This window comes from Triturus cristatus, chromosome 12 (genome assembly GCF_964204655.1).
Source record: "Triturus cristatus chromosome 12, aTriCri1.1, whole genome shotgun sequence".
NCBI lineage: Eukaryota > Metazoa > Chordata > Amphibia > Caudata > Salamandridae > Triturus > Triturus cristatus.
The window spans coordinates 26,997,020-27,020,955 of NC_140595.1; the positions used below are offsets into that span (position 1 = coordinate 26,997,020).

General features: G+C 44.5%; 1 protein-coding gene across 1 annotated transcript in view; it reads left to right on the plus strand.

Moving 5' to 3' along the window:
• Positions 1-23,936, plus strand: part of LOC146772276 (uncharacterized) — a 133,491-nt gene that overhangs the window by 11,810 nt on the left and 97,745 nt on the right. The window contains exons 2-3 of the mRNA XM_085639888.1: positions 4,626-4,733; positions 22,255-23,289. Of these exons, the coding sequence (XP_085496014.1) occupies positions 4,626-4,733; positions 22,255-23,289 (1,143 nt within the window). The remainder of the gene's footprint in view (positions 1-4,625; positions 4,734-22,254; positions 23,290-23,936) is intronic.

A 23,936-nucleotide genomic window follows, 5' to 3' on the forward strand; every position in this document is an offset into this window, starting at 1 on the left:
AGTGCTTACGAGAGAGAAAAAAATAGCACCTGAAAAAGTGAGTAGTGGAAGGACATAGATATGCATCCATGCTCCACGAGAGAGATGGACACAAGAAGAGGAAGCAAAGCCCATAGACATAGTTATGTGTCCATGCTCCTGAGGAGGGGCAAACACAAGAAGAGGAAAAAAAAGCCCGCAGACACCAACGAATAAGAAGCAAGCAAATGAGATTGACTATGAAGCCAACCAATGGTAAACAGTGGGTAGGCTCTAAGCCAACTGTAAGATAACAATATGTTGAGGGGGGCGTGGCCAACTACCGAACATGGCGGACGAGAACTAGCGGAGAGCCGAGCCCCGACACTTTGCTAACTATCCTTACACTGGGCGTTCATCTCTACTCTGGATATAGAGTACTGCGCTGCGGAGATGCCACGGAATACGGCGGTGCTTCAGAAAGTGTAATCAAGCACGGAATCGTTGAAGGAGGAGAAGCGACTCACCCGACTATGCAGCAACACTGGGCGAGACTACCCGACGGTGCCAGAGGGGAAGCGCCGTGGCAACTTTTGGATGTGCAGTGAAGACGGCAACGAGAGGCGGTGATTCCGGATATAATCAGAAACCCTTGTTGTTTTTGATACCCCGGATGAAGCAATGGACTGGGTAGAAGTTACTCTGACACCGAATGTGACACGGGAATCTTCCCAAGCAAGTCAACGGCAGCTGCCTTTATCATAAGACTACCTAGAACAAGCAGACTAAAGCAGAACAACAGCCAGAAAACTCGAGCTGTCTCAGATCAGAATCCTACTCCGGCACAGATCTCAGTAAATCAAATGGACGCTATAAGAAATGCAGCTGCAATGTTAGAACAAAGCGCCAGGTATGGATGGATTACCAATAGAGTTTTATGCAAAGTATATACCATTATTAGTACCTCACTTACAAAGCCTATACAGAGTCTCACTTGACACGGGCTCCCTCCCACCCACTATAACGCAGGCAGTGGTGGTTTCGCTGCTGAAACCGGGCAGGGACAGTAAGGATATGGCAGGATATCGCCCCCTCTCACTGTTCAATATGGACTATAACATTTTAAGCAAACTATTAGCAAACAGAATTCTCCAATTTATACCTAAATTAATACATATGGACCAGTGTGGGTTTGGCCCTTCATATTAGACGTCTGCACCAAGTCTTGTCGAGAACAGCAATAACAAACAACAAGCTGGGGTTTGTATCTTTAGGCTTACGCCAGGGGTTTGATTCCTTACATTGGAGTTACATGTTACGTGCAATCTCGAAGTTTGGCATACCGGATGCTTATGTTAAATGGGTTAGTCTCCTATATACGAATCCAACGGCCCATGCTCGTACAGGTGCTCATATTTCACCACAATATACAGTAGAAAGAGATACTAGGCAGGGGTGCCCGCTATCACTTGTATTACTTATACTAGCCCTCGAGCCGCTAGGTATTAAACTACGCACGGTGGCGGAGCACAAAGGAATATGAATAGGAAATGACACACATCTTATCTCTGCCTATGCGGATGATTAAATATTATACTTCAAGGATCTTACAGTGGACCATGAACCTATCCCTACCACACTCTATAAATTTCAATTACTGTTTGGGCTACCACTAAATGAGAACAAGTCATACGCATACTTCTTTACAGACACCACAAAGGTAGATCCACTACGGTTTGGCCATTGGACATTCCAAACAGCGACAATCACCTTCAATACCTAGGCATTCAGATATATAGAGAACCTGAGAACATCCTAGATGGCAATTTATGCCGGGCAATCACTGCCCTTAAAGCGCAAATACCATTTTGGACGTCACTCCCAATATCAATAGCAAGGAGAGTGGCTATTGCAAAAATGGTGATGATCCCCAGATTGCTTTATTATTTTACGAATCTACCAATCGTGGTCCCTGCCCAAGTATTCAAAACGCTAGATACTCTACTGGTGGAATTGATCTGGGGAAGTGGGCGCAGAAGAATAGGTCTATCAAAACGTCAATTAGGAACAAATGCTGGGGGACTGGGGGTCCCTGATCTGAAAGCTTACTGCTATGCAGGCCAACTGCAGTGGCTTACGTATTGGATAGCAGGGCGCAACCTGCAGGACATAGCTATGTCTAAACGCGAATGGGAGAGAGGGGAATTGCATTAACTTCTATTACCAGATAGCAAAATCCCACAAAATGCGCCCCCATTATAAACCATTGTATTGAAATACTAGAAGGCAGCACTTCGTTATATGAAGGCATTAATTCCCTATGCTTCCAACATACCATTACTGGTCCTTCCTATACCTCTAGGTACACTAACATCGCAACATATAACTAAATGGGCGGACAAGAGCGTAAATACAGTGGGAATGTTATTCCGGAATAATACCTTAAAGACTCATGACACATTTGTAAGGGAGCAAGGTGTGCCTAATACATCATTCCTACTCTATGCAAATATTAGTAGATATGTTCGGACGACATGGGCACCAAATGGGGCAGAACCCCCTGACACACAAACTAGTACACATGCAGTACCTAATGGGGAGTGGTAGCCACCTGACCCGATGGTTGTACTGGGGAATCAGAACACATGCTGCCACCTCATTACAAATACTACAAGATAAATGGAATGCTGATATAGGCCGAGAGTTGACGGATAAGGAGTGGGGATATGTATTGGAATACCCGAAAAAGGTGTTAAGTAATCCAAAGTTTAAATTTATACAACTCCTGATAACGCACAGAGCATATCTGACTCCCCGTAAACTAAGTTTGATGTCTCCGGATACAGTGGACACATGTCCTAGATGTCATGCCCCAAATGCTAATTTGCTTCATATGTTATGGTCTTGTCCAAAAATAGCGCAACAGTATGAACCATATTAAATATGGTTGCCCCTAGGGGCGGAGGAGACTCACTAGAAGGTTGTATTTTGGGATTGAACCCCAAATGTAAGAAAAACGGTCCTACAAATTTGCCAACATGGCATTGTTGTTGGCTAAACGTACAATAACAATGCGCTGGAAGGCGGCGAAACCGCCCACAGTATTAGATTGGTATAATGAGGTGGTCCGGTGGGGTAGAGCCGAAAGTGCAGAACTCAAACGTGAGGAACAGAGAGGATTACGAAAAACACCTATTTCATTAGAATGGAATGGAATGGAATGCTAGACGAGTTTATAACGACTAAGTCACAGATAACTTAGGGATGACATCATTATACAATTACTGAGGACGGGTTATCAGCATAAGAGATGTGAACAGGTTGATACCTCATTGTGTCATATTGTAGGAGCTTGCTCACGTATATGTGCTTAATGCCTATAATTGTACTGTACTGCAATGCTGACTGAATCGAACAAATGCAAAAAGAGCTGTGCAGGGGAAAGGGGCGGGGGTGGGACTTAGCTGGTTTGTTAAAGTTAACAGGGAGAGGGAAATGATCAGCTTACTATGTTATACTGTGTAGACCAAACCACTGGAAATCTCACAGACAATGTATGAAAGTGAAAGAAAGGAAGATCATGCAAACCAGTGGGTATTATCACTGTCGAAACGTGCTATTTATAAATGTGTCCGAGTACTTAATTGGCTTTCTAATATTGTACGGATATATTATATGTTGTAAAGAAGCTGAAACTGATAATTCTAAGAAAATCAATAAAATGTGTTATAAAAAAAAGATATGTTTCTCAAGACACAACACCTGGGCTGTCGTAGTTGAGCCCTAAAATGTAAGCAAAACATTTAAAAACACATTGAGCAATCATAGCAGTAATATAGCAACATAATGGTACCTACTTGTAACACCACTTAATTCTTCACTTGGTTATTTTCCTCTCCTGAATTAGAATTGAAGTTGTGCATCACAGTGCATATCTTGGCTGATGGTCCCTGGCCTGCCCCTGCTGCATATCTACCATTTGAAGTGGGTCAAATTCAGGTTTCTCTCTTATTGGCCAGCTGTTTGCCAGATATCGCACCATCTGTCTTGTTGCTTGATCACAGCACAGGCCATTGCCAAGATGCCCTGGAAGTAGATTCTTCCTACTTTGCGACAATGTTAATCGTTTGTCTTCCGTATAGGGGAGACAGTTCATCACCAAATGGGACATTATCCTATTTCAGGCTGCACTTGTCTGTTGAGCCCAAATTCCTCTTCCAAAAATATAGTTGTATTTGAAAGTAATCAACTAATCTCCTCTCCCATCAGGTATGACTGTGGCATAAGTGAGATATGAAATTGGCCCATTTGATATTAAACATTATCCCTCCTTCCAATCCTTACCTGCCAATCAATTTGTGGATGATGCCAAATGATTGCTTGAAAATTTAAAAGGCAGTAGTCAACATAATCTTAAACATTGCTACTGTCATAAATTATAAACTTTAATAGAATTCTCTGATATCTCATAATGGGTTTTTGATGCTCTGGTTTCCATTTCTTTGGATATCGAGCTACATTCTTGAAATGTAGTTGTGGCACTGTCCTCAGTTACTATGTTCAGAAGTGTGCATAATTAAAAAAAAAAAATCAGTTTTTATTCTACGTTTGTCACTCCTCTTACAAGTGTATACACATCTAAAGCTAGTTCATGTTCTTGATTGCAGGAAAAATGGCGAAAGGACCCCTTTCTCAAGAGATCCTTGATGCTATAATGCAAGAAATGGTTGGAACTTATGAAGTGAGCGAAGCAGATTTTGCAAAGCTTGTTCCAGGTAAGACTGGTTTAGCGAGCGCTTGGAGCATCTCAAGCTATGGAGAAGTGAGACCATCTTTTGAGCCACCTGGGATGGTGAGCTCAGAGAGGTAGAAAGAACGTACACCAATTGGTAGGAAGGCAGAAATATGGGTAGCACCTTCATATATATCGTTTTGTGAATGAGTTGAGAAACAGTAGTTTTAATCTGAGTTGAGACGAACAGGAGATATCGGCACTTGATCTATAAACTGCTCATATGTTTTTGATGTGTTGGTCCCGATCCAAGAGGTCGTAGGTCTTTACTCAATGTAGACCTTATCTTTTATATAATTGATCATGGTAATTAGGTCTCCTTTGTTAAATAGGCTTGCACAGTTGAATCTTTCTTTTACTTCTTTAAAGAATATTGTGCTTTTGGTTGATGAGCAGCAACCTTCTGATTCGAATATTTAAATCCCATGTATTTGTGTTTATCAATTTATTAGCTGATGCATTTACAGAGGTTGAAATGTTCCACATAGTTAGATATTTTTTTTTTTGTCTAATTGAAAATACCAACTAGTTACCATTATGTAATGATTTTCCAGTTGGTTAATATTCACCTCAAAAGTGTTGCATCTGACTTTCAAATGTTTTTTTGTTTGTGGGGGAATTTTTAAAATTGTCCTTTTTAATTTTGTGAAAAACAATCGGTTAACTTCACAGTTGCTGCCAAAAATGTTCTATAATGTAATTCTACAAATAGTGTAGGCTTCAGATTTCCATTTCACATTTATAGTTTTTGGTGTCAGGATGAGAAGTCTTGGGCCATGTAGTCCCCACCAACAGGACAGGTGTTGATTTTCTTATTAAAGGGGAGAGATTCTCCTAGTTAATGTAGAACTATACTCCCGCGGTTCCTCCCCCCCCCTCCCCCCCCCTCCCCCCCCCTCCCAACCCCCTCCCAACCCCACCTCTCCGCTCACCAACTCCAACCATTCCCGGGGAAGACACCTCATGCTTTTGTGCTTCACCTAGTAAACCTTGCCTGAAGTTGTCTCAGGGCAACATGACAGTATGCGGGGAGGAGTCAAGGGGTGTCATCCGCTGTATCTACTATGTCGGTAGGAGTATGTGTAAGTTTAGGATCGCATTTTATCCTCTTTTGAATTTTCAGCAAAATAATGAAATACTGCATTCTAGGATTCTGTCATGGGCTGTTTGCATCAATACAGTTTTTCCTCTCTCCACAAAGCAACGCTGTCTGCCTGGGCCGATTTTGTGACTTCTCTCCTCCATTCTTTCAATTGTGTTAAGTACTGTTATTGAACCTTTTCCTTTCTGTTGGTAAGTTCTTGAGAAAAAGTATCATAGCAACTAAAACCGAGGTACGTAATGTGCAGGACGCCTGATCAATGATTCTGGGACACTTGGAGGCTACACCCCAGTTACTGCATGTAGGAAGCTGGCTCTGTATATACTATGCCAAAGTAAGGTATAGTGTGCACAGATCCAGCGGATCCCCAGAGGTATAGCAGAGGCTAAAGTAGATAATACCTCACTCTCTTCTGTGGCAGTGTGGTTGAGCAGTCAGGCTTATCAGGAGGGTAGTGTTAAGCAAGTGTTGTACACACTCATGCAATAAATGATGTCACACACTCAAAGACTGAATCTAGGCCAATTGTTTGTATAAAAGGTTATTTACTGCTTTATTTCTAGAGCCAAGATTTACTTAGTAGCAGGTAAGGTAAACTCTTCATACAATATGACTTTTCAAAATACAGTGAACACTGGTTTTGTAGGAACATTCAGATTACTTTTTCAATTGAGAAAACGGTTTGTGATCTGTTAAAAAATGCGTGTAATTACTTTTTGATTACATTTAGGTTACTGTTCTACTATGGCATGAAACACACTCCTAGCACAGTTAAAGCAACAGAGGACATTTGCAAGCAGGTTAACTCTTGTCAAGGCAATAGGTTACTTTTTGTGCAGTACAAGACAATAAGACACAGAAGAATTTTCATAGAAAACCCACCATTCAGTCCTATGGAGGAAACAAAGTGTTACGTTTATAGGTGAGTAAATCGGTTTTAGGATTGGAGTTTTGGAGGGTACAACCAAGGTTCCCCAAGGTTCAGGTTGGCACTCAAGGGGCACCACCAGCATCACTAGGGTGGCCGGGTGCAGAGTGCCAATGTTAGCCAATAGGGCTAGTGGGCACCTTGGTTGGGGACTGCTCGCCTGCTGGCCACTTGGTCTCAGAAGCCAAGCTCCTAGGGTTAAGATCAGGACAAAGGGGGTCCCAGGTTAGGACCAAGTCCACACCACCAGTGACGCTTGGGCAGATGGGAGCAGAGTGCTCAGTAGGTGTCGGAAGCCCAATGTGTTTTGATGAAGGATGTCAGTCGCGGAAAAGGACTGCAGGTTGGACCCAGACAACTGGACGAAGGGAACCAATGACTGGAGGATGAAGATGAAGAGTTGCTGGACACCAAGACACAGTCGGTCGGGCACCTCAGGAGCTGTGGGTGCAGAACTGTCCTTTCGTGTCAGTTTTTTCTCACCTTTTCAGGTTGTGGTTGGGGGACACTTTGGGATGAGGCTGCAGGCGTTGAGGAGAAAGTCGGTGGAGGTCGTCCAACGCTGGATCACGGATTAGGATCGCCGAGTGGAACTTGCTGGAGTGCCGGGCCACTAAAACTTGGGCCGTGATGGTTGGGTGCAGCGTGGTGAGGACTTGCGGATCTGTACGGCTCTGGAGTCCTGGCTTGGATTGGTGTTGGGCAAATCCAGTGTCCACAGTAGATCACAGTTCTTTGGGAAGGCAGGGCAGGTCTCCGGGGTTCTTGGAAGCTCCTGGCTGCAGGACATGCCGGGTCCAGGTCGCAGGTGTTTCAGAGTAGGAGACAGATCGGTAGGGCTGGGGCCAAAGTAGTAGTTGTCGTCGTCCTCCTCTTCTTCTGCAGCATGGTTCTTCGGTCCTACTTCTTCTCATGTTGAATCTGAGGAGGGAAGGTTCAGGGTTACCCCTAAATACTCGATTTAGGGGCGTTAACAGGGATGTGCAGGTTGGGACCAATGAGTCCCGTCCCTAGGGTGTCGACACCCACTAGTGTGCCATTCTCCAGTGGGAGGGGGCATAGGCCTCTTCCTGTTGGAGGGGTCTCCCAACTTTAAGATGGTGGGGACTGAGATGTGTGCTTCAACTCGCCTCCCCCACCTGAGGGGTGGGGTTGGCAAAGGTGGACACACCTCCCTTCCTAGCTGGGTTTTCCTGCCGGTTCTCTTGTCCAAAATGGGGGTCCGAACTGGTGGGAGCCACTTGCTTATAGCAGCAAAAGGTTGGGGGTAGCTAACAAAGGTGGCAGTCCTTTGAAGCTCCCTCTTTGAAGACCCTGGCTATCCTGGGGTAGGAGGCGTGACACCTCTGCCTAGGATGTGCTTTGTTTCCAGACTCAGAGAGCAGAGGGCTCTCTGCCCAGGGGCCCATAAACCTGTCTGGTGGTGGAAGATAGCTGGGTTCCAGTCAGAAACCACACCAGAGTTGGTAGTTTTTCAGGTGGCATGCCCTCTGTGTGCATTTTTCATTAAATCCAACACTGGCATCAGTGTGGGTTTAATGTGCTGGGAAGCTTGATACCAAACTTCCAAGTCTACAGTAAAGCCACCGTGGAGCTGTGTAGTTCGTTTTGACAAACTCCCAGCCCATATACTCTTTATGGCAGAGCTTTCCAAACTCTGTGTCGCGACACAGTACTGTGTCGCCTGCCGTGCTTGGGTGTGTCGCGCAACAACGAAGAGACTAGCTCTATTCTTTCTTTCTAGGACCTACGTGACGTAAGTGCGTGACGGACCTGTTTATCCAGGAGTAAGCATCGCCATCCGTCTAATCTGTGATCCTCGGTTTTAAGGGCAGTTAGTGTTTCCTTTCCGAACACTGTCTCTGCGAGGACCAGAGGTCGAAGTGAGCACGATCGGGAGGGCACGGCGTGCCCGTACTTTAATTTCATAGAATCCGTTCCCCAAATTTCAGTTTTTTAAACATGCCTCCCCGACTCGAGAAATCACCACGGCCGATAGGTAAGGCTGGGCTTTGGGGACAGGCAGAGAAGACAAGGAAAGTGTCCAGTTCTCCTGCTGCTGGCAGCTGCACGCACCCCCCTCTCTTTGTTCCCCCTCTTCCCTCTCCTTCTGTCTCACGCCTCCTCATTTGGTGAAAATCGAGACTTCAAGAAACAGGTATTACCTACTCTTTGCTCCTTTCGTTTATTTTCTCCCCTGTGAAATGGATCCAAAAAAGAAAAAGACTTTTGCTGGAAACGTCGTATTTCTGAAATTGTTCAGTTTTTAAGTGCAGCCTCGGGGTGGGGAGAAATAAAACATTCAAAATATGAATAACTAACTCAATCAAGACAGAGTGGTTGTAAGGTGGCCAGATTGATTTATTCACACATAAACACATTAGCGCCACTTTGCAGTGTTTGCCAGTGAAGCGCTACTTTTGTTTTCTCGTCTCTCTTTGAAAAGCATTGCTTTCCTGGGTGGGAATGTGCACTATTCTTGGAGGTACTGAAATACCAGATTTATGGGTGAACTAGAAAACAAAATGTGTACAGCGGCTATGTGTACACGAATGAGGGGCCATATTATCAAGTAACGGTGATAACATTATCGCCGCTTTAGCAGCAGGAAACTGCTGCTAAACCGGCAATAATGGGCTTGATAATATGCCCTCGAGAATTCCCAAATAAGCCCAGGTTCTGGTGTGAATCTGGGCCTCTATGGGAATTCACAAGGGCATATTATCAAGCTCATTATCGCAACTTTAGTGGCAGTTTCCTGCCACTAAAGCGGCGATAATGTAATCGCCGTTCCTTGATAATATGGCCCGTGGTCTTTTGAAGCCATACTGCTTATGTTTTGTAAGGATATAAGCAATGGGCATTGAAACGGGTCACTTCTGGGCGTCAAATGCGCAGTCCAGTCCGCTCCCAATTCCCGGCGCTCGGTACGTTTTTCACACGAGTGGTAGCCCGGTGACAAGGAAGAATGGCGGGAAGTAGATGGTAAGGTTGTGTCATCTGCTGCAGCTGCCTCAAAATGTGCCCAATTACATTTTTTACTTTGAACGAGGTCTGTATGCTGCCGTAAAAACAGAGAGGGGCCCTGCAGAACCTATGTAACCTGGGTCCTCCAAAAGCTTCTGAGATGGCCGATTTATTGTAGCGAAGTAAAAAAAACATTAAGACGGATATTGGAATACTAATTTGAAACCCATAGGAGCAAAGTTGAGAATCAGAAATGTATTAAAGCATTAAAGATAGTGGAAAAGTGTTATTTCAGCAGCCGCCTTCTTGAAACAGATGTATGGCTTATCATAACCTCACTTGAAACCTCTTTCCCTCCCAGCATGCACAGCCCCTTAAGTTTCAGAATGAAAAACTAAGATCGCCATTTTCCTTCGGTTCCCCTACAGTGCCCCTTCCCCTAATTTTGGAACCTACTATTTTACAAATTGCATCTTAGCTAATCCTTCATAGGCTTTAAAAAGGAACTTCAGACATACTTATTTTAGGAGTATCACATTTTGTATGCCCCGCGCCTAAAGCCCCTTCGGAGTACTATGGGCCTGTGTAAAGCAGGCAGTCAGACAACACTGACTGCACAAGAGCATTACGTGGCAGAATGAATGCAATTATGCATAGGGCGACAGTGGAGCAGTCAGTAAGCAGCCTGAAGTCTTTAACCAGCAGGACGTAATTACGAGGGTAAAGTAACACGTGGGACTTTACCAGACAGTACTTTACCAAGTAGGTATTTTTTCAATGTCATAATATTTATGACATTAAAAAGGGGGCGGTTTAAGGGTTCAGGTGGTGGGACGAGATAGGTTTCAGTGTCGTAAGGGTTATAAGGGCTGTTTAGGGTTCATGGGTGGATGAGGGTAAGGGGTATTTAGGGGTTTAAAGGGTTTAGGGATCGATAGGGGTATCCGACCTTCAGAAAGCTTTCTGCGAAGTAGTCTGTAATCATGTTTACATTTTAAACAAGCCACAGGTGGTAGCTCAGCGTTCTAGTGTTAAATGTTAATAATCTGCCTGCTGCACAACTGTCTGTTTTGTTTGCTCATTCTTCGAAACGCAGACAGGCAAAGGGCGGTCAGGTGTTTTTTTTTTTTAAGAATGGGGTTGCCAAATGTGGAATGTGGGCTGCGCAATTTGCCTTGATAAAAAGAAAACAGCTGTTTCGTTTCTGGGTTATGAGAAATCATAATTTTATATTTCTGCTTTTTATCGCATTTTAGGGCTCTGTAAACAAAGAAGCAGTCGCGGCTAATGCCTGGTAGCAGCAGTGGGGCGGGTGGATTGGGGGAAGGGGTGGAAACCACCGGTTTAAATTAAGCACTGCTCTTTTACCTATCTCCATCCTCACTCATCTGTCCTTCTTTCACCTGGTCTCCTCTCTATCGCTTCATGTCTCTTCCCCTCGTGCCTTTCACTCAGTCTTATCGCCTCCCTCCCTCTCATTTTACCATCCTCGCTCGTCCTAAACCTAAACTCTCTTCTTTGTTTCTCTTTCTGTTCATTCTATATCCTTCCTCTCATATCCATCACTAGTCTTCTTGTTTCTCTCCATCTTCACCATCTTCCACTTCTTTGTTCTTTCCCTGCCATCCTTATTTCTGGTTCTTCACTATCTCCTTTGCTCATTCTGATCTCCCTTTCTTTTTCTGACACTTTTTTTCTCTTTTTTCAACCTTTCCTTTCACTAATTTTCTCTCATATGTCATTTTTGATATATGAGAGCAAACTATCTTATAATTTGGTCTCAGTTTTCCAAAATGGGCTTTCCCCCTTCTAGTGTGAACTGGCTTGGGTGTGATCATCGTCACTTGCCACAATGTTGGCCTGGTAGATTGTTTTCCAAAGGCTTCTTTTGGTTCTAGATCTGGTAGTGTACATTTCTCATCCAACTTGTTTAAAGGGTTGGCTGTGCGTGCACCCGCCCTTTTTGTGCCGTAAATCACTGGGGCATGGGTCAATGTGTGCATGATTATATTCTTGTTTCAGGCACAAACTTAACCTTACACCCAGTTTTGCCAGTCACTGTCTTTGTTAGAACAGATTCACAATTTCTTTACTAACCTTCCTGCTTTCTCGAATTTGCTTGAAAATGCACCATTTGCCCACTATTTTTTCAAACTTTTCTCGGGGGGAGAACCGCCCCGAATCCCCCTTAAGTGGCTCGCTTCGCTCGCTCGCATTACCGTGTCACTAGGTCGCGATTGTCTAAAAGGTGTGTCACCAACATGAAAAGTTTGGAAAGCTGTGCTTTATGGCTTCACTGGACTTTCAATGTCTGAAAATGGCACAGACACTGTAGGGTCATGTTGCTCATGCACCTATGCGCTTACCTGTGGTATAGTGCACCCTGCCTTTAAGACTGTAAGACCTGCTAGATGGGTGACTTAGACATGCCACAGGCAGGGGTGGTGGGCATGGCACACAGGTATGTGTGCCATGCTGCTCTTCAGTTTGGTCTGCACCACAACACGCAGCCTGCTATGGCAGTGTGTGGGTGTTAAGGTGAGGGGTCTCCGAGGGTGGCACAATTCATGCTGCATCCTTCAGATGCCCTCTCTGGTCACAAGGCCTATGGTACCAGGGGTACCTTTTACAAGGGACATACAGGTGTGCCAATTGTGGGTAACAAAGGTACAGTTTTGTAAAAGAACACAGGTGCTGGGGCCTGGTTAGCAGGATCCCAGCCCACACTTAGTCGAGTTGACATCAGGTATCTGGCAAAAGATTAAGGGGCTAACTATGCAACAAGGGGCACTTTCTTACACCGAATACATTCCTGTTGTCTCTTTAAGGAACTTTGGGTTGCTTTTATTAAACGTTAGAGCACAATACATATATTCTGCCAGACATCTTCTTGGATATTGCAGATCTAAATAGATATTTACTCTGCTGCCCTCTACCAGTTTTAAAGATGGTCTCAATTTCTTGTGTTTTTTGACTTCCTTTGCTTTTGGGTTGGACACTTCAGTGAAGCTGTTGTTGAAGGTGCTCTCCTTTTATAAAGGGATGCCCACAAATAGAGGCTAACTCTGCTGAAGGGAGATGAACCAATAGTGTGCAACAACCATAGTTAGGTTTCTCCTGCCTTCTCATATTAGGTTCTCTGGTAACAGTGACAACAAATTTAAGTTCAGTGGTACAAGCTTTTTTACCTTTAGCCATTCTGAGCTTGATCGGTCTAAAGCACAGCTTTCCAAACTTTTCATGTTGGTGACACACCTTTTAGACAATCGCGACCTAGTGACACGGTAATGCGAGCGAGCGAAGCGAGCCACTTAAGGGGGATTCGGGGCGGTTCTCCCCCCGAGAAAAGTTTGAAAAAATAGTGGGCAAATGGTGCATTTTCAAGCAAATTCGAGAAAGCAGGAAGGTTAGTAAAGAAATTGTGAATCTGTTCTAACAAAGACAGTGACTGGCAAAACTGGGTGTAAGGTTAAGTTTGTGCCTGAAACAAGAATATAATCATGCACACATTGACCCATGCCCCAGTGATTTACGGCACAAAAAGGGCGGGTGCACGCACAGCCAACCCTTTAAACAAGTTGGATGAGAAATGTACACTACCAGATCTAGAACCAAAAGAAGCCTTTGGAAAACAATCTACCAGGCCAACATTGTGGCAAGTGACGATGATCACACCCAAGCCAGTTCACACTAGAAGGGGGAAAGCCCATTTTGGAAAACTGAGACCAAATTATAAGATAGTTTGCTCTCATATATCAAAAATGACATATGAGAGAAAATTAGTGAAAGGAAAGGTTGAAAAAAGAGAAAAAAAGTGTCAGAAAAAGAAAGGGAGATCAGAATGAGCAAAGGAGATAGTGAAGAACCAGAAATAAGGATGGCAGGGAAAGAACAAAGAAGTGGAAGATGGTGAAGATGGAGAGAAACAAGAAGACTAGTGATGGATATGAGAGGAAGGATATAGAATGAACAGAAAGAGAAACAAAGAAGAGAGTTTAGGTTTAGGACGAGCGAGGATGGTAAAATGAGAGGGAGGGAGGCGATAAGACTGAGTGAAAGGCACGAGGGGAAGAGACATGAAGCGATAGAGAGGAGACCAGGTGAAAGAAGGACAGATGAGTGAGGATGGAGATAGGTAAAAGAGCAGTGCTTAATTTAAACCGGTGGTTTCCACCCCTTCCCCCAATCCACCCGCCCCACTGCTGCTACCAGGCATTAGCCGCGACTGCTTCTTTGTTTACAGAGCCCTAAAATGCGATAAAAAGCAGAAATATAAAATTATGATTTCTCATAACCCAGAAACGAAACAGCTGTTTTCTTTTTATCAAGGCAAATTGCGCAGCCCACATTCCACATTTGGCAACCCCATTCTTAAAAAAAAAAAAACACCTGACCGCCCTTTGCCTGTCTGCGTTTCGAAGAATGAGCAAACAAAACAGACAGTTGTGCAGCAGGCAGATTATTAACATTTAACGCTAGAACGCTGAGCTACCACCTGTGGCTTGTTTAAAATGTAAACATGATTACAGACTACTTCGCAGAAAGCTTTCTGAAGGTCGGATACCCCTATCGATCCCTAAACCCTTTAAACCCCTAAATACCCCTTACCCTCATCCACCCATGAACCCTAAACAGCCCTTATAACCCTTACGACACTGAAACCTATCTCGTCCCACCACCTGAACCCTTAAACCGCCCCCTTTTTAATGTCATAAATATTATGACATTGAAAAAATACCTACTTGGTAAAGTACTGTCTGGTAAAGTCCCACGTGTTACTTTACCCTCGTAATTACGTCCTGCTGGTTAAAGACTTCAGGCTGCTTACTGACTGCTCCACTGTCGCCCTATGCATAATTGCATTCATTCTGCCACGTAATGCTCTTGTGCAGTCAGTGTTGTCTGACTGCCTGCTTTACACAGGCCCATAGTACTCCGAAGGGGCTTTAGGCGCGGGGCATACAAAATGTGATACTCCTAAAATAAGTATGTCTGAAGTTCCTTTTTAAAGCCTATGAAGGATTAGCTAAGATGCAATTTGTAAAATAGTAGGTTCCAAAATTAGGGGAAGGGGCACTGTAGGGGAACCGAAGGAAAATGGCGATCTTAGTTTTTCATTCTGAAACTTAAGGGGCTGTGCATGCTGGGAGGGAAAGAGGTTTCAAGTGAGGTTATGATAAGCCATACATCTGTTTCAAGAAGGCGGCTGCTGAAATAACACTTTTCCACTATCTTTAATGCTTTAATACATTTCTGATTCTCAACTTTGCTCCTATGGGTTTCAAATTAGTATTCCAATATCCGTCTTAATGTTTTTTTTACTTCGCTACAATAAATCGGCCATCTCAGAAGCTTTTGGAGGACCCAGGTTACATAGGTTCTGCAGGGCCCCTCTCTGTTTTTACGGCAGCATACAGACCTCGTTCAAAGTAAAAAATGTAATTGGGCACATTTTGAGGCAGCTGCAGCAGATGACACAACCTTACCATCTACTTCCCGCCATTCTTCCTTGTCACCGGGCTACCACTCGTGTGAAAAACGTACCGAGCGCCGGGAATTGGGAGCGGACTGGACTGCGCATTTGACGCCCAGAAGTGACCCGTTTCAATGCCCATTGCTTATATCCTTACAAAACATAAGCAGTATGGCTTCAAAAGACCACGGGCCATATTATCAAGGAACGGCGATTACATTATCGCCGCTTTAGTGGCAGGAAACTGCCACTAAAGTTGCGATAATGAGCTTGATAATATGCCCTTGTGAATTCCCATAGAGGCCCAGATTCACACCAGAACCTGGGCTTATTTGGGAATTCTCGAGGGCATATTATCAAGCCCATTATTGCCGGTTTAGCAGCAGTTTCCTGCTGCTAAAGCGGCGATAATGTTATCACCGTTACTTGATAATATGGCCCCTCATTCGTGTACACATAGCCGCTGTACACATTTTGTTTTCTAGTTCACCCATAAATCTGGTATTTCAGTACCTCCAAGAATAGTGCACATTCCCACCCAGGAAAGCAATGCTTTTCAAAGAGAGACGAGAAAACAAAAGTAGCGCTTCACTGGCAAACACTGTAAAGTGGCGCTAATGTGTTTATGTGTGAATAAATCAATCTGGCCACCTTACAACCACTCTGTCTTGATTGAGTTAGTTATTCATATTTTGAATGTTTTATTTCTCCCCACCCCGAGGCTGCACTTAAAAACTGAACAATTTCAGAAATACGACGTTTCCAGCAAAAGTCTTTTTCTTTTTTGGATCCATTTCACAGGGGAGAAAATAAACGAAAGGAGCAAAGAGTAGGTAATACCTGTTTCTTGAAGTCTCGATTTTCACCAAATGAGGAGGCGTGAGACAGAAGGAGAGGGAAGAGGGGGAACAAAGAGAGGGGGGTGCGTGCAGCTGCCAGCAGCAGGAGAACTGGACACTTTCCTTGTCTTCTCTGCCTGTCCCCAAAGCCCAGCCTTACCTATCGGCCGTGGTGATTTCTCGAGTCGGGGAGGCATGTTTAAAAAACTGAAATTTGGGGAACGGATTCTATGAAATTAAAGTACGGGCACGCCGTGCCCTCCCGATCGTGCTCACTTCGACCTCTGGTCCTCGCAGAGACAGTGTTCGGAAAGGAAACACTAACTGCCCTTAAAACCGAGGATCACAGATTAGACGGATGGCGATGCTTACTCCTGGATAAACAGGTCCGTCACGCACTTACGTCACGTAGGTCCTAGAAAGAAAGAATAGAGCTAGTCTCTTCGTTGTTGCGCGACACACCCAAGCACGGCAGGCGACACAGTACTGTGTCGCGACACAGAGTTTGGAAAGCTCTGGTCTAAAGAATTGCTATGATAGATTGGGCATGCCTTCCTATAAAGGTAAGATTCAGATGTGAATGTTCCTATTGCTGGGTCCAAACTGAGGTAGCATGGTGGGCAAAAAAACGATGGATTGGGAAGCGGCTGACTAATTCAAGCATTCCATCCATTACTTTGTTTTTGATGCCCTAAGTGTGACTAGTATGCCCAGACGTGGGGTCCCCTGCTCACTGTGCCACTAGAACTGAGCTAAACCTGGCTGATGAGTTCTAATAAGGACAAAACGAGTCCTGTGTTGCTTCTGTTCTGGTTTAGGGAGGACTTGGCGTAGCTGTTCTGGCTCGACTGTTCCCGTTGGAGCGAAGTCAAGACAGATTTGCAGAAGGCTGTGCCCAAACTGATGTGGTATGGGGGGGCGAAAAACTATGGATTGGGATAGGGCCCGAGAAAATGCCAGTGGCTAAGATTAATTCAAGCATTCCATCCTTCACCTTGTTTTGGATGCCCTCTTGAAATGTAAGCTGTTGCAATATCTCCTGGTCAAGCAATCTCCAGATAATGCCGCATTAAATGTCTCCTAGTCACTCGCCTGAGCAGACGCTGTGCTCCCCATTTTTTTAAAACAATTCTCGATAGTGTCCCTGATGTGCCATTAAAATGTATCTTTCGTGGAAATCCTTCAGCTGTAGTCTGGAGGCAAGCACTTGAGCATGGTTTTGCCTGTCGGCCCATGTGGCCTGTAATGGGGAATGGCCCAAAAGAAATCTACTCTGATGTTTAGCCCCATTATATCTGTAAAGGTTCTCTCTTGTGGTTCGTATATAGCCAATTCTACTGTAAATATTATGATTGGCACAGTAGCATTGCGTGCTTATTAGTGTAAAAGTCCAACCACGCTCAACAGTGTCATTAAAGTGGAAGTCATTCCCAGCTTAGTGTTAGCTTGGGGGATGGAGGGTTGTATTATATATCAAATTGGTCATCCAGGATACAGTTCGTATCCCCAGCACATAACAAGGGGGCATCTATATAAGGTAGTCAGCTTTGGCAGGTCCTAAAAAAAATATGTATTGTCTGTGTTTATGGCGCATACTTTGCTAATGCACTTTTTCTTGCCTTCTAATAGTACATACAGCACTACATCCCCCCCGTGTCTATTTCCTGCTGCACTGGCAGCGGCACGTCCCAAACTGTCATCCCCTTGCATACCCTGAACTAATTGCTGAGTATACTTTTCTCCTCCATCTCTTATGTTGCTGCTCAGCCTCGCATGCCATTAGTTGCATCCAAGGTGGAGGAAGTACGTTGAGATTAAATAAAAATTAAAAAAAGAACTACGATCTAAAATTTGGCCACGATGGGGGTTCGAAGGAAGTAATAGATGAGTAGTTAGAGTATGTGAGGTGGAAAGCAGCCCATGGGGCATGAAAAACACGTGCACTTTCATAGAGTGCTAACGGGAAAAAGTAGTTCCCTGAAGGAGAAAAATGGAAGGATACAAGTCACCCCATCAAAGGGGTGGTACAGAATCTACGCTCCCACGAAAGAACAAACAAAAGAAGAGGAAGGAAGGCCATCAAATATGCCGCAAGCAAATAAGTTGCAAGAAATGTAACCCATGGTATGCAGTGCCCTCACCCAAAACTCCACTGTAGGTATTGATATTGTGCACAATGGATCTTCTCTAACTGTAGGAAGCTGGCTTTGTACATACTATACCAAAGTGAGGTATAGTGTGCACAGAGTCCAGTGGAACCCAAAAGGTAGGCAGAGGTAAAGTAGATAGCACCTCACTCTCTATTTGGTGTAGTGTGGTCGAGCAGTGAGGCTTTCTCAGAGGCCAGTGTTAAGCATTTGTTGTACACACTGAGTCAGCAAATGAATTCACACACTCAAAGACTAAACTTCAGACCAATTGTTTTTGTATACAAATATCCTTTTAGTTATTTTATTTTCTAGAGCCAAGCAAGCCTGGCACAGGTAAGCAATAAACACTTTACAGTAGTAATGCCATTTGTAAATAGTTTGAATTGCAATTGTACTTTGATTTGAGTAGTGTTACTGATAATGCAATACTTTTCAGAATACAGTAGATATACTTTGTATAGGACTTTTACAGGTAAGTTAATTTTGAGATTACTTTTCTTACACAGTGCAGTATGCCTGGATACTGCACTGGGACATTTCCTGCAAACAGGTAAATAAAAGCGTTTTTGTTAATTAGTACAATTTTAAAGAATTTCTTTAGGTTTTCCAACTCCACACTTAAAAACTTTACATAGAAAAACAGTCAATGTTATGCTATGGAGGAAAATAGTGTTATCGGTTTAAAGGTAAGTACTTTGTTGTGGGAGTTGGTGTTCTGGGGTTAGCCTCAGGGGTCATCCTCATGGGTCCCTCAGGGCAAGGATGCACCCTTGTTACACCCTCAGCGGGACTAGGCGGACCAGGTGCAGAGTGCTGAGGCCCAATGTTATCCAATGAGGGATAGGGGGCCTCCGGTTGGTGGCTGCTGACGAGCAGGCCACTGGGTTGTAGGAGCAAAGATCCTGGACTTAAGCCCAGGGCAAATGGGGGTTTAGGCCAACACAAAAGTTGCACCCTCAGCGGCACTGGGGTGGCCGGGTGCAGAGTGCTGTTTTTGCATTGGAAGCCCTGTAGCTTTCAATGGGGAGTCTCTGGTTTGCAAAAGCACTGCAGGCTCGGGGACAAAGGTCTTCTGGGTGTGACCACCACTTGGAGAGGTAAGTTGGGATCTTGGGTGTTGGTTAGGAACCGTCGGTTGGGCCACCCAAGGCCGCGGGGTGTCTGGTGCAGGGGTGCCTTTTATGGTCGCATCTTCTTACCAGCTCCTGGTCGCGGTTGGGGTGACCTTCCTGTTTGAGGCTGCAGGCATTGGCTTGAGGCAGGTCAGAGTTCGCCAGGTCAGTATCTCCGGGGAACTTCCTCTTGTGTTGGGCCACTCTAACTCGGGCCGTGAGTGTCGAGTGCAGAGTGGTGCAGACCCGCGGATTCTTGCGGAACTGGAGTCTCTGGTTTGAATAAATCCAGTGTTCACTGGAGACAGAGTCTTTGGGATTGAAGGCAGGCAGGTCCTCCGGGTCTGTCGAGGTTGCTGGCTGCAGGACACACCGGGATTCCGCTGGAGCAGTTTGGAGGTGGGGACAGGCTGGTAGGACTGGGGACCAAGTCATTGGGCATCCTCCTTGTTAGCTTTGGCACAGCTGTTTGGTCGTTCTTCTTCTTCTTTTCTTCTTGCAGGTTTTTGTCTGAGGAACCAAGGTTCAGGGGTGCCCCTAAATACTAGATTTAGGGGCGTTACAGGTAGGTAAAAAGGTTGGGACCAATGGGTCCCTTCCCTGGGATGGGTGCACCCCCTATTATGCCACCCTCCAGTGGGAGGGGGGCATAAGCCTTTCCATGGTTGGCTGGGTCCCCCCCATCTGCAAGATGGCTGGGACTGAGACTTGTGCTCCACCTCGCCTCCCCCACCTGAGGGGTGGAGTTGGCAGAATTGGGCACCCCTCTCTTCCTCACTTGTTTTTCCCGCCAGTTCTCACCCCCCCCCCTCCCCTCCCCAAAGTGGGGTCAGAACCGGTGGGGACCAGTTGCTGAAAGTAGCAAGTGGCCTGGGGAAGCTCACAAAGGCGGCAAGCGTTTGAAGCTTTCCCTTTGTAAACTCTGCCCATTCTGGGGGAGGAGGCTTGGCACCTCGTCCCAGGATGTGTATTGTTTCAGGTGCCCGAGAGCAGCAGGCTCTCGTCCCAGGGGTCCAGAAACATGCCTGGTGGTGGCAGCTGAAAGCAGCCACTCAGCCTGGACGTGAGTGGTGGGTCGTTTTTTAGGGGGGCATCTCTAAGATGCCCTCTGTGGGCATTTTTTATTAAATCGCACATTAGCCTCAGTGTGGGTTTAATGTGCTGAGAAGTTGATACCAAACTTCTCAGTATTCAGTGTAGCCATTATTGTGCTGTGGAGTTCATAATGACAAACTCCCAGCACCATAAACTCTTAATGGCAGCACTGCACTTACAATGTCTAAGAATGGACTTAGACACTGTAGGGGTACAGGGCTCATGCACCTGTACCCTCACCACTGATATAGTGCACCCAGATAGAGGGGTGACTGATCTATGCCGGGGCAGTAGGTTGTAGGCATGGCACACAGAGATGTGTGCCATATCGACTCTTCACTTTGTTTTGCACCAAAACACGCAGCCTGCAAAGGCAGTGTGTGAGTGTAATGGTACAGGGCCTCTAAGGGTGGCACAATAAGTGCTACAGCCCTTAGAGGTCTCCCCTGGTCACGGTGCCCTGGGTACCTGTGGTACCATTTACCAGGGGCGACCTGTGGCCAGGGATGCCAATTGAGTTTTGTTTTCAATGCAGTTTAAGAAAAATAACATAGGCCCTGGGTACCTGATTAGCAGGTGCCCAGGGCACATTCAATCAGAGCACATCAGCAATTCAGCAAAAAGTGGGGGCAACCATGCAGAAAGAGGGCTCTTTCTCACACTAACAGACAGGTAAACGTTGCCTGAAGTCAAAACCCTGTTAGGATCTTTGGTTTAGAGGCCTCATCTTTTGTGTCTGAGACATTTTTGTTTACTGTTGTGGAGCTGCAGACGCTATTTTTTTAGACTGACTTTCTGGTTGGATGTTAAGGAATCCCTAGGTGCAGGAAGGCTTGCCTAATGCAGCAGTATTTTGGGAAGATTTAGCTGCGTTTCTCTTTCTGTCTCCTCATATCATTTTGATATCAAGGGCCGACAGACACTTAGTACCACCAACTCTTTAACATAACCCAAACATGTGCATTTCTAAAGGTTTCTCAGAAGTAAATATTTCCTATCTCGGAATCATGTAAAAGAGAGTGTCCCATTGAGGAGTTGAGAGTGGGGATGTAAATTTAATTACATTTTGAAAAAAATATTATTCATTACTTCTTAAACCATTAATATGTGAATACAGTATAGTCCCAATTATTGGTTTAATTTGTGCTGTTCTTTGTATACACAGACAGTGTAAGGGCTAGCTATGCTAATACATAGACACATTGGTAAACATGATCAATTACATTATATTTCTTCACTTTGTTTAACTCCCTGCTGCTATGTCATGGTATCATTTGCTTGATTTTGGGGTTCCCTGTACAGTGCCGTGTATTGAAGTGAATGAATGTCCATGTATCCTGCAGGACCCCCTTCCACTCTTCTTGGTTCGTTTCTCCTCATCTGTTTGTATTTTCCCTTTCGCTGTATTTGTCCAGTCAGCTACTTGCCTGCACATATTCTCGTTTTCAAGGGCCACTTTCCTTCTTAGTGTCTTGTAGGTACATGGTTTTCTGTGTTTGTTAATTTCTTAAACACAGTTTAATCAGTTTTCACAAATAAACACCCTTAATGTTCAACTGTTTGTTTTTACATCTATATTTGATGGATGCTACTGATTATTAAAAGTGAACGGTGTTTGTATTAAACAGCTTAGTCGGATTGTGTCCCTGAGAGCTTGTGCCAAATTTTTACATGAGCATCAAATTATAAAGTTGAAACATCTCTTATTTCTAACAAAAGTAAAGGATGATCTTGAGAAATTAGCTATATTGGTGTTTACTTTGATAGTCGTAGACTGATAAAATTGCTACTCCTTTTCATTTGGTGTAAATAATTTTCCCTAATGTTTTAATGAACAGGTCCATCAACATCACCGACAAGAAGTCATGACCGTAATAGTCGATCAACTTCTCGAGCAAGGGCTCCGAGTCGCCAACGATCACGAAGTCCCCAGCGATCACGAAGTCCCCACAGTAGGCATCGAGATCACCACAGCCGTTCCAAATCTCCAGACTCCTCCGGTTCTGATGAATTTCGCCCTTCTGGACTCAGTAGGAATGCCAGAAGGCAACTCAGAAGGGCTATGAATAAACCAGAGCCGATGCATCCCAGTTTTGAAGAAGTCCTTGACGAAGCCAAGTTAAAAGAGCTCACAGCTTCGAGAGACGGTGTGTCTAAACTTGGATTTGAGGTAATCAGATGGTCAGGGTTCCATACACTCGTAGGGAATCAGGTTCTCATAGGCAAACGAGCTCAATCTCAACTGAAAAAAGGCTCATGTGCGAAAGTGTTGGCATCTTTCAAGTGCCAACTCAAACCAGAGCATAGGGCACACTGTTATGCACATGTCGGACAATACAAGCACCCAGCTTTACAGAAGCCAGATTTAGACGATGCATTTTATGAGCTTTTGGTGGCGAAAGGAGCTGTGGCAGAGAAGCTTGGTTTCTCTGAGGTCATAAATCCTCTTGATAAGCACTTACTAGCCCTGCAGCTCAGTATTCTGAAGTGTGCACAGCCCATGTTACTAGCCTGCAGTGAGTATGAACTGAATGCACTTCCAAGGCGTTTTACTCGGGCCAAGCTCTTCCGTGACCTTGAAAAGACCATTTCTCTTTGTCGAAAAACCTTGGTACTCCTTGGAATGTCCTATACCTCAACTTCGGCTTTCAGGCAAAACAAAATCTTGGAGACCGTTGGTTTGAGAGACGTTGCACCAAAGCCTTCGGACTTCCCAAATTTAGAGAATTCGTTCTTGTTTGGTAATGAATACATGGCTAAGCTGAAGGAGTGGCTGGAGAAAAGCAAGCACCCGGTTGAGGTTACGTATGGTCTTTTAAGCCAAGAAGAAAAGCGAAAGCAGGCTCTTGAAGCTAAAATAACTGCAAGGAAAGGTAACATAATTGTCTTGGTTACTGTAACTCTCTTGAATTTGACTTTCCTTGGTCCTCGTAAATTTGTTTTGTTCTTATATTTGTCTTACCTCGCTGTTCTCTTTTAAAGGCCATACATAATTGTGTAAAATAAATGAAAAAGAAGCTCTCATTGGAAGAAAAAATAAGCATTAAAACCGCTGCACACTCCCACCAGCACTTGAACTATCCCAAGGCCTATTATATATATCTTTTTAAAATGCCTGGATGTAGATACCGACCCAATAAAACATAATCCTACGGATGGGAAGACCTCCCATATGTGACACAGGTAGATTAACTAGCTGTACGGCTCGAAGATCAGAGAAAGCTAGACAGAATAAGCTAGGCAATGGGTTCTTTGTTTTCCATCTCACTTTTACATTTCATTACTCATTTTTCGACGGGTGAAGTGGGAGCGTACTAGATGTCTCCTTTATTTTTTTTTGTTTAGGTTGCTTTAAGTTGATATTTTTTTTTATATTTTTTGACAATTAATATGAGTTTATCTCCCTAACCATTTGCAGTATCTCTTATTTCTGTTTTATGAGTGCCTGCATAGCACAGACCTTGTTGGAGCTCTGATCCTCATTCTTTTTGACTGTAGGAAGCTGGCTCTCTATTTTTAA